The 18295-nt window shown below is 40.3% G+C and overlaps 1 protein-coding gene across 2 annotated transcripts; it reads right to left on the reverse strand.

Annotated features, from left to right (window-relative positions):
- Positions 1 to 6650: 6650 nt before the first annotated feature.
- Positions 6651 to 17094, reverse strand: LOC143296868 (tumor necrosis factor alpha-induced protein 8-like). 2 transcript variants are annotated; one of them, XM_076608834.1, is made up of 4 exons: positions 16975 to 17094; positions 16715 to 16922; positions 11619 to 11836; positions 6651 to 11389 (listed from the first exon to the last, which is right to left on the reverse strand). In XM_076608834.1, coding segments are annotated over exons 2-4 (573 nt in total). In that variant the 5' UTR covers positions 16716 to 16922; positions 16975 to 17094; the 3' UTR covers positions 6651 to 11035. The 2 variants fall into 2 exon arrangements, with proteins under 2 accessions (XP_076464949.1, XP_076464948.1); XM_076608833.1 differs by having other exon boundaries at positions 16715 to 17094.
- Positions 17095 to 18295: the final 1201 nt, after the last annotated feature.

Below are 18295 nucleotides of genomic sequence, written 5' to 3' on the forward strand. Positions count from 1 at the left end.
CCCACTGCATGACGCAATCAAGGAACCAAAAGGCAGCCGTCTAGGACGAGGAAGATCATGGATGGGGCAAGCAGAAGACACAATCCAGCTAGTATGCCGACAACAAGACCTGAAAGAAACAAAAGAATGGGAGGAAAACCCCGAAAACCTCAGTCATCCATTCAACACAGCCATTTCACCCACTCTAGGAAGACATTGTCGGGAATGGCCAGAGGGCAAAACTGATGCAGAAGTGAAGCTACTCATAGAAGAAAACAGTAAAGAAGAGGACATCATCATATACACAGATGGCTCAGTCACCAAAGACCAATCCGGTTGGGGATTCACTGCGAAACAAAATGGAAAAACAATTAGGGAAGAGAATGCTGCCTACAAAGTCACAACCTCCAGCCTAACGATGGAAGTTGAAGCTGTGACACATACCCTCCAGTGGCTATCATCTATTCATATGCCCGGAAACCAACATGCCATGATTCTAACGGACTCAATGAACCTCATACAGAAAATTGAAAGTGGAATGGGAAGCCCAGAGTGGCATGAGGCAATGCGCAACTTTCAGATTAAAAAAAGTTATATGGTCGTACTGCCCGGGAATGCATGTGTTAACGGAAATGAGCGAGCTGACAGAATTGCTGGTAACGCAACAACAACGAGCGGCCTACATCTAGGAAAATCGGAAATCCTAAGAAAAGTGAAATACCAAAAAGAACAGGTACAAGGCCATCACACCATCGATTGCCTCAAAAAAATAAAGGTAGAGAGAGGGGGTGGCCGTAAGTCTAGCACGAAAGATAGAGCACGATGCTTTGCAAATCAAACGTATATGGGCATCATTTCCAAACCAACATCGCGCAAATTACTTCAAAACGGAACAGTCCATGTGGGCTTTTCCAAATACAATAGACTGAGCAACACCTAGACGCCACGTTCTTGGCATCAGAGATCTTTTCCTACCCCTCTTGCGGCCAATCAGTGGCAGCCTCTGCGCGTGTGTGTTTGTGTGTGTTTGTTAGTCTGTCGGTGTCTGTGTATTTGTGTGCGTGCGCGAGGGAGTAAGTGTACACGTGTGTCAGGAGAGCTTTGTGCACGTGCGTGTGTGTGTGTGTGTGTGTGTGTGTGTGTAGAGGATGAGGTATGTGTGTGTATATATATATATATTTGTATATGTGTGTGTGTGGGGGGGGGGGGGGATATGGGCGTATGGGTGTGTGCTTACACAAGTAAGTGTGCGTGTGTGTGTGTGTGGGAGAGGGGGCTTGGGGGGGTGGGGGAGGGGGGTAGGGGGTGTGTGCGCTGTGGAAGCTGCGATATGTAACCTAGAAATGAGTGTGTGGAGGATGGGGGAGGGGGGGTGCAGGGTAATGTGTGTGTGTGTGTGTGTGTATGTGTTGGTGCTCATGTACGTTTCCGTGTATTTGATTGTGCTTTCATATCTGTGAAACTGCATGCCTGTTGCGTATCTGTGTGTGTGTATGTGTGAATGTGTGTCTGCATGTTTCACTTTTATTTGCTAATTAATCTCTTTCTTTTTTTGTAGTATTACTATTATTAGTAGTAGTAGTATTTTTATGTATTTTTCTTTTTTTTCTTTTATCTTATGTTTATTTATTTTTTTGTTATTTTATTTATTTACTTATTTTATTTTATTATCTTTTTTTTTTTTATTCTCGAGGCCTGACTAAGCGCGTTGGGTTACGCTGCTGGTCAGGCATCTGCTCGGCAGATGTGGTGTAGCGTATATGGATTTGACCGAACGCAGTGACGCCTCCTTGAGCTACTGATACTGATACTGCACTTTGTATTGTACTGTTGTAAACTGGCTGTTCTGCCCAGAGATTGTGTATTGTACTGTTGTAAACTGACTGTTCTGCCCAGAGATTGTGTATTGTACTGTTGTAAACTGACTGTTCTGCCCAGAGACTGTGTATTGTACTGTTGTAAACTGACTGTTCTGCCCAGAGACTGTGTATTGTACTGTTGTAAACTGACTGTTCTGCCCAGAGATTGTGTATTGTACTGTTGTAAACTGACTTCTGCCCAGAGATTGTGTATTGTACTGTTGTAAACTGGCTGTTCTGCCCAGAGATTGTGTATTGTACTGTTGTAAACTGACTGTTCTGCCCAGATATTGTGTATTGTACTGTTGTAAACTGGCTGTTCTGCCCAGATATTGTGTATTGTACTGTTGTAAACTGACTGTTCTGCCCAGATATTGTGTATTGTACTGTTGTAAACTGGCTGTTCTGTAAACTGGCTGTTCTGCCCAGAGACTGTGTATTGTACTGTTGTAAACTGGCTGTTCTGTAAACTGACTGTTCTGCCCAGAGACTGTGTATTGTACTGTTGTAAACTGACTGTTCTGCCCAGAGATTGTGTATTGTACTGTTGTAAACTGACTGTTCTGCCCAGAGACTGTGTATTGTACTGTTGTAAACTGACTGTTCTGCCCAGAGATTGTGTATTGTACTGTTGTAAACTGACTGTTCTGCCCAGAGATTGTGTATTGTACTGTTGTAAACTGACTGTTCTGCCCAGAGACTGTGTATTGTACTGTTGTAAACTGACTGTTCTGCCCAGAGATTGTGTATTGTACTGTTGTAAACTGACTGTTCTGCCCAGAGATTGTGTATTGTACTGTTGTAAACTGGCTGTTCTGCCCAGAGACTGTGTATTGTACTGTTGTAAACTGACTGTTCTGCCCAGAGACTGTGTATTGTACTGTTGTAAACTGGCTGTTCTGCCCAGAGATTGTGTATTGTACTGTTGTAAACTGACTGTTCTGCCCAGAGACTGTGTATTGTACTGTTGTAAACTGACTGTTCTGCCCAGAGACTGTGTATTGTACTGTTGTAAACTGGCTGTTCTGCCCAGAGAGCACTTCACCACAGTACACGGCCATCAATAAATTTTTTCTGTCTCCAAGAGTGCTCGTTTCGCTATCAAAGGCCCTGTGTTTTCTGCAGAATTATGCCAACCCTTTTAATGCTGTGGGTTCTTCCAGGAGTGCTGAGTGGATGCTGCACATGTATGGAACCTCAGTCTATTGTATCAAGCCTCAGTCTATTGCATGGAACCTAAGTCTATTGTAAGGCGCCTCAGTCTATCGTCTCATCTGAAAGACTAACATCAAGAACACCACTGAAGACCAAGTAGCGGGCAGACTAAAAATTATAGTTCATACGGAACTCTAAACGTGAACATTTGCTTCATAGTCCAGCACATTACCACAAGGCTACCACACACACACACACATCATTACTGCCATCACAATTCAGGAAAATATTACTCTCAAATACATACAGAATGAAAATGGAAGAAACACCAAATCCTCACAACATAAACATATGCAGCGTACAATCCATCTCACTGTTCCCACGTGACCTTTAACTACCAGTCACACCTCACACATTCACCCAACAAATGTGACCTTTAACTACCAGACTACCAGTCACACCTCACACATTCACCCAACAAATGTGACCTTTAACTACCAGTCACACCACACACATTCACCCAACAAATGTGACCTTTAACTACCAGTCACACCACACACATTCACCCAACAAATGTGACCTTTAACTACCAGTCACACCACACATTCACCCAACAAATTTGACCTTTAACTACCAGTCACACCTCACACATTCACCCAACAAATGTGACCTTTAACTACCAGTCACACCTCACACATTCACCCAACAAATGTGACCTTTAACTACCAGTCACACCACACGTTCACCCAACAAATTTGACCTTTAACTACCAGTCACACCTCACACATTCACCCAACAAATGTGACCTTTAACTACCAGTCACACCACACACATTCACCCAACAAATGTGACCTTTAACTACCAGTCACACCACACACATTCACCCAACAAATGTGACCTTTAACTACCAGTCACACCACACACATTCACCCAACAAATGTGACCTTTAACTACCAGTCACACCTCACACATTCACCCAACAAATGTGACCTTTAACTACCAGTCACACCACACACATTCACCCAACAAATTTGACCTTTAACTACCAGTCACACCACACACATTCACCCAACAAATGTGACCTTTAACTACCAGTCACACCACACACATTCACCCAACAAATTTGACCTTTAACTACCAGTCACACCACACACATTCACCCAACAAATGTGACCTTTAACTACCAGTCACACCACACACATTCACCCAACAAATGTGACCTTTAACTACCAGTCACACCACACACATTCACCCAACAAATTTGACCTTTAACTACCAGTCACACCACACACATTCACCCAACAAATGTGACCTTTAACTACCAGTCACACCACACACATTCACCCAACAAATGTGACCTTTAACTACCAGTCACACCACACATTCACCCAACAAATGTGACCTTTAACTACCAGTCACACCTCACACATTCACCCAACAAATGTGACCTTTAACTACCAGTCACACCTCACACATTCACCCAACAAATGTGACCTTTAACTACCAGTCACACCTCACACATTCACCCAACAAATGTGACCTTTAACTACCAGTCACACCACACACATTCACCCAACAAATGTGACCTTTAACTACCAGTCACACCACACATTCACCCAACAAATTTGACCTTTAACTACCAGTCACACCTCACACATTCACCCAACAAATGTGACCTTTAACTACCAGTCACACCACACATTCACCCAACAAATGTGACCTTTAACTACCAGTCACACCACACATTCACCCAACAAATGTGACCTTTAACTACCAGTCACACCACACACATTCACCCAACAAATGTGACCTTTAACTACCAGTCACACCACACCTTTAACTACCAGTCACACCACACCTTTAACTACCAGTCACACCACACCTTTAACTACCAGTCACACCACACCTTTAACTACCAGTCACACCTCACACATTCACCCAACAAATGTGACCTTTAACTACCAGTCACACCACACACATTCACCCAACAAATGTGACCTTTAACTACCAGTCACACCACACACATTCACCCAACAAATGTGACCTTTAACTACCAGTCACACCACACATTCACCCAACAAATGCAGCGAAACTCACACAACCCGTAATTAACAATCATTTCTGATTCCTTTAATTTCTAAAACATGATTTAATCCATGGAACAGTTCTGGTCCATGACTGTGTAATATCCATTCTCTGAAAACAGGCTGTTTTCCATCTGGACTTCTGTCACCATTGCTATTTTCCTGTTTTCATTCTTCTTCTGCGTTCGTGGGCTGCAACTCCCACATTCACTCGTATTTACACGAGAGGGCTTTTATTATGTGTATGCCATGTAGGCAGCCATACTCCGTTTTCGGGGATATGCTGGGTATGTTCTTGTTTCCATAACCCACCAAACGCTGACAGGATCTTTAACATGTGTATTTGATCTTCAGCTTGCGTGTACACACGAAGGGGGTTCAGGCACTAGCAGGTCTGCACATCTGTTGACCTGGTAGATCAGAAAAATCTCCACCCCTCACCCACCAGGTGCCGTTACCGAAATTCGAATCCAGGACCCTCAAATTGAAAGTCCAACGCTTTAACCACTTGGCTATTGCGCCCATCTCCTTGTTATTCAAGAAGTATGTTAATTTACTGGTACCTCTGTTATAACATCTGCCTTATTCATAAATATGTAAGTCAACAATAACTTAACAAAAACTCAAAAGAAAAAACATCTACAATACAAGTTGAAGAAAAATACATTTCTCATAAAACATGCTCATGCATATTATAAAACGGAGTCAAAATACAAGTAAAGAAATAGGATTCTGGTTAAATGATCAAAGTTGAGAATTTCAACCTGAACATGTAATATATGGTAAAAGAAGAAATATCAGGCTTGGATTTTTTTTTTCATGAGTACACATCAATTCAAGAAGAAATGCATCATCCCATAAAAACATTTTTCACCCTCCTGGGAAAAAAAGTGAGCCTGTGAGAGAAATTGTGTGATTTTTCTTTTCAAAATGGTTTCCTTTTGAAATAACCAAACGGAAAATGACTGAACTTTTACTGAGCTGGAATCAAGTCCTAAATATCAAATCTCAGAATGGCGTGACAAATGTATTCACTAACCATCTATTTTGGCAAATATTTTCTTGCATTTTTTCTCCTTTTCTTTTGTTTGCTATTCCTAAAACAGATTAAAAAAAAATTAAAATGTGATTATTTGTTATTTCATCCCAAAATAATACATACATTGGTGCCAGCCTTTCAACATTAAAATCATTAATTAGGTTTGGACCTTACCCTAAGTCACTTACAGAAAGACAGTGAAATGACATTATTGTAATGTATATGCACTAATCATTACATAATAACCATGGAAAATTTTGGTTTAACTGACTCTCAACGTTTAATAGGTCGTAAATATTAATGGCCATCCACTAAACACATGGAATGGTAAATGTTCATCAAAGGAACGCATAATATCAAAGCTTTTAACAGCTCTATTTGAAAATTGAAAGCATTTGTAAATGGTAAAATATTCCTGAAGCTCCATTAAGTTTAGAATTTCAATATTACACACTGCTGCCACAACACAGTGCTCTTCCACTGTTACTATACACTGCTGCCACAACACAGTGCTCTTCCACTGTTACTCCTGACTGATCTTTCCATTGTCTTCCAACATTCTGGCATAAAAGCTTTGCTGGAAACTGCAAACAAAGCAAACTAACTCAACCCACACCCCTACTTGAAAAAAACCCAATAAAAACAAAACAAACAAAAAAGATACCATGCTGACAGAATCAGTTTTCAGCAAATTTAGAACAGCACATATAACAGTCTGTGCAAGAATCAGAGTGGAAGAATCAGAATCAGAGTGGAAGAATCAGAGTGGAAGAATCAGTGTGGAAGAATCAGAGTGGAAGAATCAGAGTGGAAGAATCAGTGGAAGAATCAGAGTGGAAGAGTGGGAAGAGGTGGGGAGCAAGAGAGGGAGTTGTAAGCAAATCTGACAAAATCAGATGTGAAACTTTACCCTTCATGATGATTACCCATATCAGTCTCAGCCACAATATTGCTCAATACAGCCTGCAAGCAATTCAGTCTTACCCCTTGTCCAATGCAACCTTTAGCCACACTATCTTGAATTCAACCCCTTCATTATCAAACATTTGTTGATCTGGTTCTGAGCAGTCACTATCCACAACTTCACCAATAATGAAGACAGCGTTCAAACAACTGAAAAGAAATACATACATTATATGTTATGTACAGGTATAAATATATATGTGTATGTGTATGTGTGTATATATATGTATATATGTATGTGTATTATAGACAGATTATTAATTCTTTAAAAATATAAATATATATATCATACACACAAAACACACACACACAAGGCACTTAAAAGATGACTGCAACTGCAAGGCACAATATTCAAAGAAAAGTGGTGTACAAGATAATGAGAAAAGAAATATAAGCATGTAGCAAAGCACAAGCAATTGCACATCAATCAACTTTCCCATCACCTGAAACAATGGCAAAACAAACTGTCCAAAAAATTTTTTTTTTGCATAATCAAATACATCATGGCACACACCTTGTTCATTTATCCCCTTCACTAAAACAGATCAAAGGGAAAAATCTTGGTCACCTTATTTCAATACACACTTTAGAGAATCTAGTTTTGCTTCCTTTCCACATAGGCTTCACTAAGTTAATCTAGTTTGGGGTTCTTTTCCACATAGGATTCACTTTAGAGAATCTAGTTTTGGGTTCTTTTCCACATAGACTTCACTTTAGAGAATCTAGTTTTGGGTTCTTTTCCACATAGACTTCACTTTAGAGAATCTAGTTTTGGGTTCTTTTCCACATAGACTTCACTTTAGAGAATCTAGTTTTGGGTTCTTTTCCACATAGACTTCACTTTAAGAGAACTAGCTGTGGGTTCTTTTCCACATAGACTTCACTTTAAGAGAACTAGTTCTGGGTTCTTTTCCACATAGGCTTCACTTTAGAGAATCTAGTTTTGGGTTCTTTTCCACATAGACTTCACTTTAGAGAATCTAGTTTTGGGTTCTTTTCCACATAGACTTCACTTTAAGAGAACTAACTGTGGGTTCTTTTCCACACAGACTTCACTTTAGAGAATCTAGTTGTGGTTTCTTTTCCACATAGACTTCACTTTAAGAGAACTAGTTGTGGGTTCTTTTCCACATAGACTTCACTTTAAGAGAACTAGTTTTGGGTTCTTTTCCACATAGACTTCACTTTAGAGAATCTAGTTTTGGGTTCTTTTCCACACAGACTTCACTTTAGAGAATCTAGTTGTGGTTTCTTTTCCACATAGACTTCACTTTAAGAGAACTAGTTGTGGGTTCTTTTCCACATAGACTTCACTTTAAGAGAACTAGTTGTGGGTTCTTTTCCACATAGACTTCACTTTAGAGAATCTAGTTTTGGGTTCTTTTCCACATAGACTTCACTTTAGAGAATCTAGTTTTGGGTTCTTTTCCACATAGACTTCACTTTAAGAGAACTAGTTGTGGGTTCTTTTCCACACAGACTTCACTTTAGAGAATCTAGTTTTGGGTTCTTTTCCACAGAGACTTCACTTTAAGAGAACTAGTTGTGGGTTCTTTTCCACATAGACTTCACTTTAAGAGAACTAGCTGTGGGTTCTTTTCCACACAGACCACTTTAGAGAATCTAGTTGTGGTTTCTTTTCCACATAGACTTCACTTTAAGAGAACTAGTTGTGGGTTCTTTTCCACATAGACTTCACTTTAAGAGAACTAGTTTTGGGTTCTTTTCCACATAGACTTCACTTTAGAGAATCTAGTTTTGGGTTCTTTTCCACACAGACTTCACTTTAGAGAATCTAGTTGTGGTTTCTTTTCCACATAGACTTCACTTTAAGAGAACTAGTTGTGGGTTCTTTTCCACATAGACTTCACTTTAAGAGAACTAGTTCTGGGTTCTTTTCCACATAGACTTCACTTTAGAGAATCTAGTTTTGGGTTCTTTTCCACATAGACTTCACTTTAGAGAATCTAGTTTTGGGTTCTTTTCCACATAGACTTCACTTTAAGAGAACTAGTTCTGGGTTCTTTTCCACATAGACTTCACTTTAGAGAATCTAGTTTTGGGTTCTTTTCCACAGAGACTTCACTTTAAGAGAACTAGTTGTGGGTTCTTTTCCACATAGACTTCACTTTAAGAGAACTAGTTGTGGGTTCTTTTCCACATAGGCTTCAGCTGCTCACAACAAACGTTTTTTAAATTTTTTAAAAATTTTTATTGCTGTTTGTTTTGTCTGTTTTTGTTAGGGGAGGTTGCCATTTGTTAATTTGTCAGGATGGAATCAGCAAGAATATAAATCAGCAGTTTCATTCTCTGTTTACCAAATGGTGTGTACCTTCTATTTCCATCATTCCTTATCTATTGGGAAGAATATCTATTTTGTTAACTACTGTCCAAATCCAGATACATGTACATTTTATGTAAAAACAATATCTGAAGTAATTCCACTGTGGCTTTAATATCTTGGAAAATCTGACGCCTAGTCACTGAAAGTGTTTTGACTTGTCCGTTCACCTTGTTAATAATACTCTTCCTTAAAAGTATCAAATTTTCAGTGATTTATCACATTCTCTGTAAATAAAAAACTGACACATAATATTCACACTTTTGTCAAAATTTGGGACATAATATTTTGTCTGCAATATTTCTGTTTGTAAATGTTTTCGCTTATTACATCTGGAAACAAAATTCTGCCCATCATAACCATGAACACAAGATTTTGCAGATCAAACATATCTTATTTTGTTTATATTTATGTCAGTGTGAGCAAATAACATGTTTGTTCATTTGTTTTTCAATAAAACTTTAAAATGGCATTAGACCTGGGGAAGAAAAATAAAGAATGGGATAAGACCAGCGTGTGCGCGTGTGTGAGAATGAGAGTATGAATTTAGGGACATGTGGGTTTCAAAATGACTTTGTCAAACAAACTAACTTGTTGCATCCACTTGCATGCTAGGGACATGTGGGTTTCAAAATGACTTTGTCAAACAAACTAACTTGTTTGCATCCACTTGCATGCTAGGGACATGTGGGTTTCAAAATGACTTTGTCAAACAAACTAACTTGTTTGCATCCACTTGCATGCTAGGGACATGTGGGTTTCAAAATGACTTTGTCAAACAAACTAACTTGTTTGCATCCACTTGCATGCTAGGGACATGTGGGTTTCAAAATGACTTTGTGAAACAAACTAACTTGTTTGCATCCACTTGCATGCTAGGGACATGTGGGTTTCAAAATGACTTTGTCAAACAAACTAACTTGTTTGCACCCACTTGCATGCTAGGGACATGTGGGTTTCAAAATGACTTTGTCAAACAAACTAACTTGTTTGCACCCACTTGCATGCTAGGGACATGTGGGTTTCAAAATGACTTTGTCAAACAAACTAACTTGTTTGCATCCACTTGCATGCTAGGGACATGTGGGTTTCAAAATGACTTTGTCAAACAAACTAACTTGTTTGCATCCACTTGTTGCTCATGCTGTGTGTGCATCTAAATCAATACAGTTATTTCCTCATCAAAGGATTTCAAGACAGAACAAGGTAGCCACAAAACTGGTCCCATGTCACCAAGGGATCTCTTTGAACCACTTGCCACTCAGATTCTCGGTTCAGCATCTTAAAAAAAAAAACAGAAAGAAAAAAGAACACACTGGCATCCGCCACCCCACCCCACCAGGCTTGCACAAGCTTTCTGACAGCAAAACGTCTGTGTCCTAATCATCAACTGAAACTGCCATCACAAGCTTTCTGACAGCAAAATGTCTGTGTCCTAATCATCAACTGAAACTGCCATCTCCTTCACAGGCCAGGATCAGTAACCACGCCACAGGTTTAAACCTCTGGCTATATTCTCGCTTTTTGTTGTTGTTTATTTTGCAGTCATGAGTGATGATATCTTCACATGATGATACTGATTATCTTCTGGCGACAGCCTCAACCTGTGTCAGTGTCACAAATTGCCTTCGTCAATCTGTTTGTGCAGGTCCTCCACAATTGTGTCCATCAGCGGGCCCATGTTGCCCTTCCGAGCGAACAAAGCGTTCAGAAATTCATGGTCAGCAAAGGTGTTGAAGACCATATCGATCCGGCCTTTGGTTTTGTCCGTTAGATGGCGTGCAATGATGTCCTGGAGAAGCTGCCGACACTCCTCAATGCTGGAAGTGACAAATTTCTGGTCGTATGTGAACTCCACCTCCCAGAAGCTGATGACGGTCATCGTCAAGGCGTTGAACTTTCTCTTGAAGTCAGTGGCCAGCTTCAGCTCATCGGCATTGAACTGGTCATTCTTGTTCAAAATGCCCACCTGAAACAATACCAATGAGTTACGTAACATATGCACATAGACCTATCCCTTTAGAAATCTGCCAGTTATGTTGAAGTTGCCTATGGCAGTGAAAGAGTTAATAGTGCTACCTTTGTAAAACTCGAAGAATAATTCACTTCATGATGATCGTGATCTCTATCATAAAGCTACACATACTTAAGAATGCTACCTTTATAAAGCTCATACAACTGAAAAACAAAAAAATCACCTTGATCACGATCTTGATCATATTCTTCATGACTTTCTCTGCCTCCTTCTTGTTGCCCTTGTAGTCCTTCAGGATGCGGTAGGTGTTGTCCAGAATGCGGCCCGTCGTGTCGTCGATGAAGGCCTTGGCGATCTTCTTGCTGGACATCTTGCCCAGCAGCTTCTTCTGGGCCCTCAGCCCCAGGCCCCGTGAGTCAAAGCCTGCCCCTGGCTCTGCCACTGCAACCACCACACAGCCCTGTTTAGTTAAAGTTAACTCTTTCACCACCAATTTCTGTGTGAAAAACACCCCTCAGCCCTAAAAATGTTGGGAATGATGCTGTCAGTCACAGGCTTTGGTTCATGTCAAAACAACACAATGGACATGTTCACTTCAAACTGGGTCAGGGAACAAAGGTTAGTCATTGTTCTATGGCGGTGCAATGTCTAGTCAACTAAAGTCGCCTGTGGTGGTTTTAGACCATCAGGGCAGTGAAATCATGTTGGTTAAAAAGGTCAGAAATCCCATTGAGTCATGACTATCAGGGCAGTTAATTCATGCTGGTTAAAAAGGTCTGAAATCCCATTGAGTCATGACTATCAGGGCAGTTAATTCATGTTGGTTAAAAACGTCAGAAATCCCATTGAGTCTTATGACTATCAGGGCAGTGAATTCATGTTGGTTATAAAGGTCAGAAGTCACACTGCTTTCTATGACTATCAGGGCAGTGAATTCATGTTGGTTATCAAGGTCAGAAGTCCCACTGACTTATATGACTATCAGGGCAGTGAATTCATGTTGGTTATCAAGGTCAGAAGTCCCACTGACTTATATGACTATCAGGGCAGTGAATTCATGTTGGTTATCAAGGTCAGAAGTCCTGTTGACTTATATGACTATCAGGGCAGTGAATTCATGTTGGTTATCAAGGTCAGAAGTCCCACTGACTTATATGACTATCAGGGCAGTGAATTCATGTTGGTTATCAAGGTCAGAAGTCCTGTTGACTTATATGACTATCAGGGCAGTGAAAATCATAGTCGTTAAAAATGTCCAAGGTCCCATAGCCTCTTTTAATTTCATGGCCACCTAAGAAGTGAATTCTTTTCCCAAGGACTCAACATGGTGCCAAAACAAAGCCTGAAACTCTGATCACTGGTCAAACTCTGATCACTGGTCAAATTCTGGATCACAAGTCCAATGCCAAACCAATTCTGCCACGGTGCCCTGTCTGGTAGACAGTGTCAAAGAAAGAAAATTTTTAATATCTAACCTCATGATTTGCTTTTTTATGGAGCTGAAACAGAGAAAGAGAGAGAGAGAGAGTGTGTGTATGCATGTGTGTGTGTGTGTGTGTATGTGTGTGTGTGTGTGATCTGCACCCACAGCACCAGACCCCACAAATCAAACCCTTCTGCAACTGGAACCACAGTTTGTACTTTTGATTTGTAGTGCCTTTTTGTCATGAACAGATAAAATTCTCTGAGTGAAATTCTGGCCGCTGTCCCCAGGGACAGCATGTCACATAGTACAATGCCACCTTTTTCCTCCTTTTTTTCTGTATGTAAGTGTATCTGTTTTAGTGTTTCACCACCATAGTACAATGCCACCTTTTTCCTCCTTTTTTTTCTGTATGTAAGTGTATCTGTTTTAGTGTTTCACTATCAGAAAGGATTTTTCTACAGAATTTATCAAGGAACAAGTCTCTTGTTGCCATGGGTTCTTTAATGTGTGCTAAGAGCATGCTACAAATTGGACCGTGATTATCTCATCTGAATGACTAGCGTCCAGACATCCACTCAAGGTCTACTTGAAGGGGAGATCATTCTGGTGAGTAAGGGATTAGATCCCACGCACTGAGATTCTCTCACTTCTACTTCCTACACAGACAGGTTACCGCAAGGCCAACACTCCACTTTGTTTGGAAAAAAGGGGCAATCACAGAAAATCTTGGACAGGTTACCACAAGGCCAACACTCCACTTTGTTTGGAAAAAAGGGGCAATCACAGAAAATCTTGGACAGGTTACCACAAGGCCAACACTCCACTTTGTTTGGAAAAAAGGGACAATCACAGAAAATCTTGGACAGGTTACCACAAGGCCAACACTCCACTTTGTTTGGAAAAAAGGGACAATCACAGAAAATCTTGGACAGGTCACCACAAGGCCAACACTCCACTTTGGAAAAAAGGGGCAATCACAGAAAATCTTGGACAGGTTACCACAAGGCCAACACTCCACTTTGTTTGGAAAAAAGGGGCAATCACAGAAAATCTTGGACAGGTCACCACAAGGCCAACACTCCACTTTGTTTGGAAAAAAGGGGCAATCACAGAAAATCTTAATCAGTCACGAAAAAATCGTAATCATTAACTCCATAGGATGATGTGCTTTTTTTCTGTAGAGCTGAAACTATGTGTGTGCGTGCATGCGTGCGTGGTTTGTGTGTGGTGTATGTGTGTGTGTGATGTGTGTTGTACACGTGTGTGTGTGTGTGTGTGTGTGTGTGTGTGTGTGTGTGTGAGTGTGTGTGTGTGTGTGTGTGTGTGCATGTGTGTGTGTGTGTGCGTGTGAGTGTGAGTGTGTGTGTGCGCATGCATACACATGTGCATGTTTTGTGTGAGCTTGTGTATGTACAACCAGAATAAGCATTAATTATTAATCCGGGAAAGATTCATCAGGTTTGCTGTGCATATATGTATACACACATATATACATATTTTATTCTATTTTGTTTTGTTTTGTTTTGCTATCTTTTGTTTTTGGAGAAGTCAACAGTCAAGAAGGTGACCCAACAACTGCAAATGTTGACAGTAAAAGTCTCCATAACAGAGAAGCTGCCTTCCACATGTCAGGGAAACACTATGACAAACATCTTGCATCAATCCTCTCCCTATGGAGAACACATCTCAAAGAAAAACATGCTGGAAATCACTAATACAAGATATCTCATTACAAGTTAAAAGTCTGAAGCCAAATTCAAAACTGTCAGAAATACTACCAAAAAAATATATTTGGCAGAAATTGAAGAATAAGTGAGCACAAGAGAGGCAAGGCCTTCAAGACTCACTTGTGATACACTTCAAAAAAAAAATCTACTCGTTAAAATGTGTTCTGTATTTGTTATTATAAAGCTTCGGGTTAAAAGAAAAAAAGAAAAGAAAAAATGTCCTATTGGCAGATTCGAACCCCGCGTGTTCAGATGAGAAGAAACTGTTTTATCCCTTACACCATCATGGCTCCTTAACTGACGTTCAAATTATCGCAGTCAGAATGTTGTTTAAATCATATTATTCTGGTTATCTTGGGCATTCAAAAAATCTGTAAGGGCAATTAAATTTTTTTTTAAGTCCATGGTAAAGGAGAAGTGGCTATCGCCGCAATCACACTGCAACATTTAGCCGTTTTCTCTGGATCTAGATAGATGTACAAGTTTAGTTACACCCGGCTGACACGGTCGATTCAATTTCTCTTTTATGTTCATTCTAGTTTTATAGTTTTAAAGTTGATATGAAAACTGAGTATTTTGTTAAACTAATAACATGTAGAGCCAAGTACAAGTACTTCTAAACATCATATGAAGTGAAAAGGACTTCATTTTGAGAAAAGTCAAGACTGGAAATTTTTGCGTTTCATCAATTCAAGGGTATTAACTCTCATGGTTTATCACCTTTGACTGTGAATTCCGACTGATTCTATGGATATTTTTATGGCAGTTTGGGGCATAATCCAGTAAGTGATGAGGTGTTCACAAATCTTTCTCTGAATAAATATCTAATGGTCTCCTTCTCCAACTTTCCATCACATGTTATCGTGTATTGTCTATTGAATATAGGATTGAACAGGCAGGTCAACAACTTGAAACAAAATGGCATCGTTTGCGTTCGCGAAGAATATGAGCACGCGCTTTGAATATGTATAAATATGCGTAGGCAACTGATTTTTGCTCATGACCTTCATGGCTCAGCCAATAGATCTGTAAGTCCACTTGTCGTACTGATTTTATTATTTTCCGAAAAAGACCACTTGGGCGAATGAACATAGTGAAAGCCCTGCACACTGAGAGTAAAACACACAAGCTTTTTATGTATTGAGCATAATTTCAAAAAGGAGGAGTTTGTATTATACTCCATGTTTGGTGTTAAATATACTTACCATGTCAAACTGATGCAAACTAGGCCTATTGGTTTGCTCTGCTTGGCCAAATTTCGCGCGGCTAACAGTGAAAAGACGGGCCCACCGCTCTCAGCCAATCAAACGCCTCTAAAAACTATAAGCGCTTAATCATTCCTTTGGCCAAGGCTCGACACGCCATCTTGTCAGGTTTACGCTCTGTCTCGTCTTACGCTTTTTTCGGCTGTTCAGCGTATCCTTTTGGCCTTATTTTGTTGCATGCGGCTTGTGTTTATTGTATTCTTACATTCTGTGTACTCGATTCGACTCGGCACCCTCGATTCAGTTTAAAGCAAATTAAGCCCCCTAGCATTAATTACAGATTAATTTCCCTTTTTTACTATCTGCACCAAAGACATACAAAATAAATATAACTTCCATGCTTAGCAAAAGAAGTTCCTGTTCGAACAAAAAATGATAAAAATGACTGCTCTTGTTGTTGTGTCAGAATATCAGATCAAAGTGCCAAGTTTAGAGAATAAAAAAATATAAATATAACAGTAAATTCAGTTTGCATATAATTTAGCTTCTTTAAAAAAAAAAAAATGTTTGTGCCCATCTCAGAAGTGCAATGTTGTTTTAAACAAGATGACTGGAAAGAATTGAATTTTTCCAATTTTTATGCCTAATTTGGTGTCAGCTGACAAAGTATTTGCAGAGAAAATGGCAATGTTAAAGTTTATCACGGACACACACACAGACAACCGAACACCGGGTTAAAACATAGACTCACTTTGTTTACACAAGTGAGTCAAAAATGGAAAATATCCACACAAAAAGGTAAAGGTGAAGAGTGAAAGAATGCTCAAAGAAAAAGAAAAAAGACCCGATACTGCATTCATGGTTTTTGGTAATGAAAAACAAGCTAATGTCACAGTCCCATCTTCTGAACCCAACAAGGAGAAAAATCAATGTTCCCTGCACATCCCTTAATCATACTTACTGCTGATGATGTTCAAACACTGGTTGTCGTGCCGCAAGTGTCCAACCTCTGTTGATGCAGACAAGAGTTCAGCAGATGCTGGATACAGGCCCTGATGCTGTCAGTGTCCTATCTACACAGGACCAACAGAAGCCAGGTGCTTAACCCTCAACTCCGTCACACACAGCATCCGTCTCCGTACAACCCAACCATGGGATCAGCACTGGGCCTTGTCCTTATGGTGAGGATGAATATCGATGCTTGCTAGCTCAGCACTGGGCCTTGTCCTTATGGTGAGGATGAATATCGATGCTTGCTAGCTCAGCACTGGGCCTTGTCCTTATGGTGAGGATGAATATCGATGCTTGCTAGCTCAGCACTGGGTGATGACTTGGCAGGTCCTGTCAGAAGAGATCAACAAACCATAACGTTCAGATTTGTGAGCAAACAGGAACCAGTGCTGTTCTTTGTCTAACACCTCTTGTAGTGAAAAGAAATAAAACTGCGCAGTGAGAACTGTTATAAATACTATTACTATTAGTAATATGTAGCAGTGTACAACAATGCCACCACCACCACCACACTAATAACTATACTGTTGCTGTGGATTACCCACGATATTATTCGAATATCACAGTCTTTGCTAATATAACTACTTAACCAACCACTAAAGTATTATAACTACACTCCACAATTCACAGAAACATCATCAATAATTGTCAACAATAATTATAAGCTCCATGATGTTCAACTTTCACCAACATCATCATCATCATCAACAAAAGTCCAAAAATTCAACTGCTATCCCATCACCCCACTTCAGACAGTCTTAATCAGTTAAAGATACACTGACAATATTTATTAATACTTTTCCTCCTAAGCTTCAAACCCACTTCCGCCTTTCATGATCTAACCACAACTGAAGACTCAACCATGGTGAACTAAATCACACTCCGTGCTCCACCTCCCTCCCCAAACAACTCTAAATAGTTAATCACATTTCTGCCCCAAGCCCAACCCCCCCCCCCCCCCCCCCCCCCCCCCCCCCCCACCCCCACCCCCCACCAGTAAATCTACACGGAGCTGTGTGTGGTACTTCAGAACAAATCGCAGGTGAACTCCAGCCATGCTGTGTCGCCCCCAGCCCCTCCCACCTCATCAATATAACCCTGTCACGCCTGTCACAGTCAGCTACACGGGGAAATGGACAGGCCGTCTTATTCTCCACCTGTGGCCATCCACACCCTGCACCTCTCCACTGTCAGGGATGTCTCCACTATCAGGTACAGTAAATATATCTACCTTAACATGCACCACTCCACTACCAGGTACAGTAAATATATCTACCTTAACATGCACCTCTCCACTATCAGGTACAGTAAATATATCTACCTTAACATGCACCTCTCCACTACCAGGTACAGTAAATATATCTACCTTAACATGCACCTCTCCACTGTCAGGTACAGTAAATATATCTACCTTAACATGCACCACTCCACTACCAGGTACAGTAAATATATCTACCTTAACATGCACCTCTCCACTATCAGGTACAGTAAATATATCTACCTTAACATGCACCTCTCCACTATCAGGTAC

Source organism: Babylonia areolata, chromosome 22 (genome assembly GCF_041734735.1).
Source record: "Babylonia areolata isolate BAREFJ2019XMU chromosome 22, ASM4173473v1, whole genome shotgun sequence".
NCBI classification, from domain to species: domain Eukaryota; kingdom Metazoa; phylum Mollusca; class Gastropoda; order Neogastropoda; family Buccinidae; genus Babylonia; species Babylonia areolata.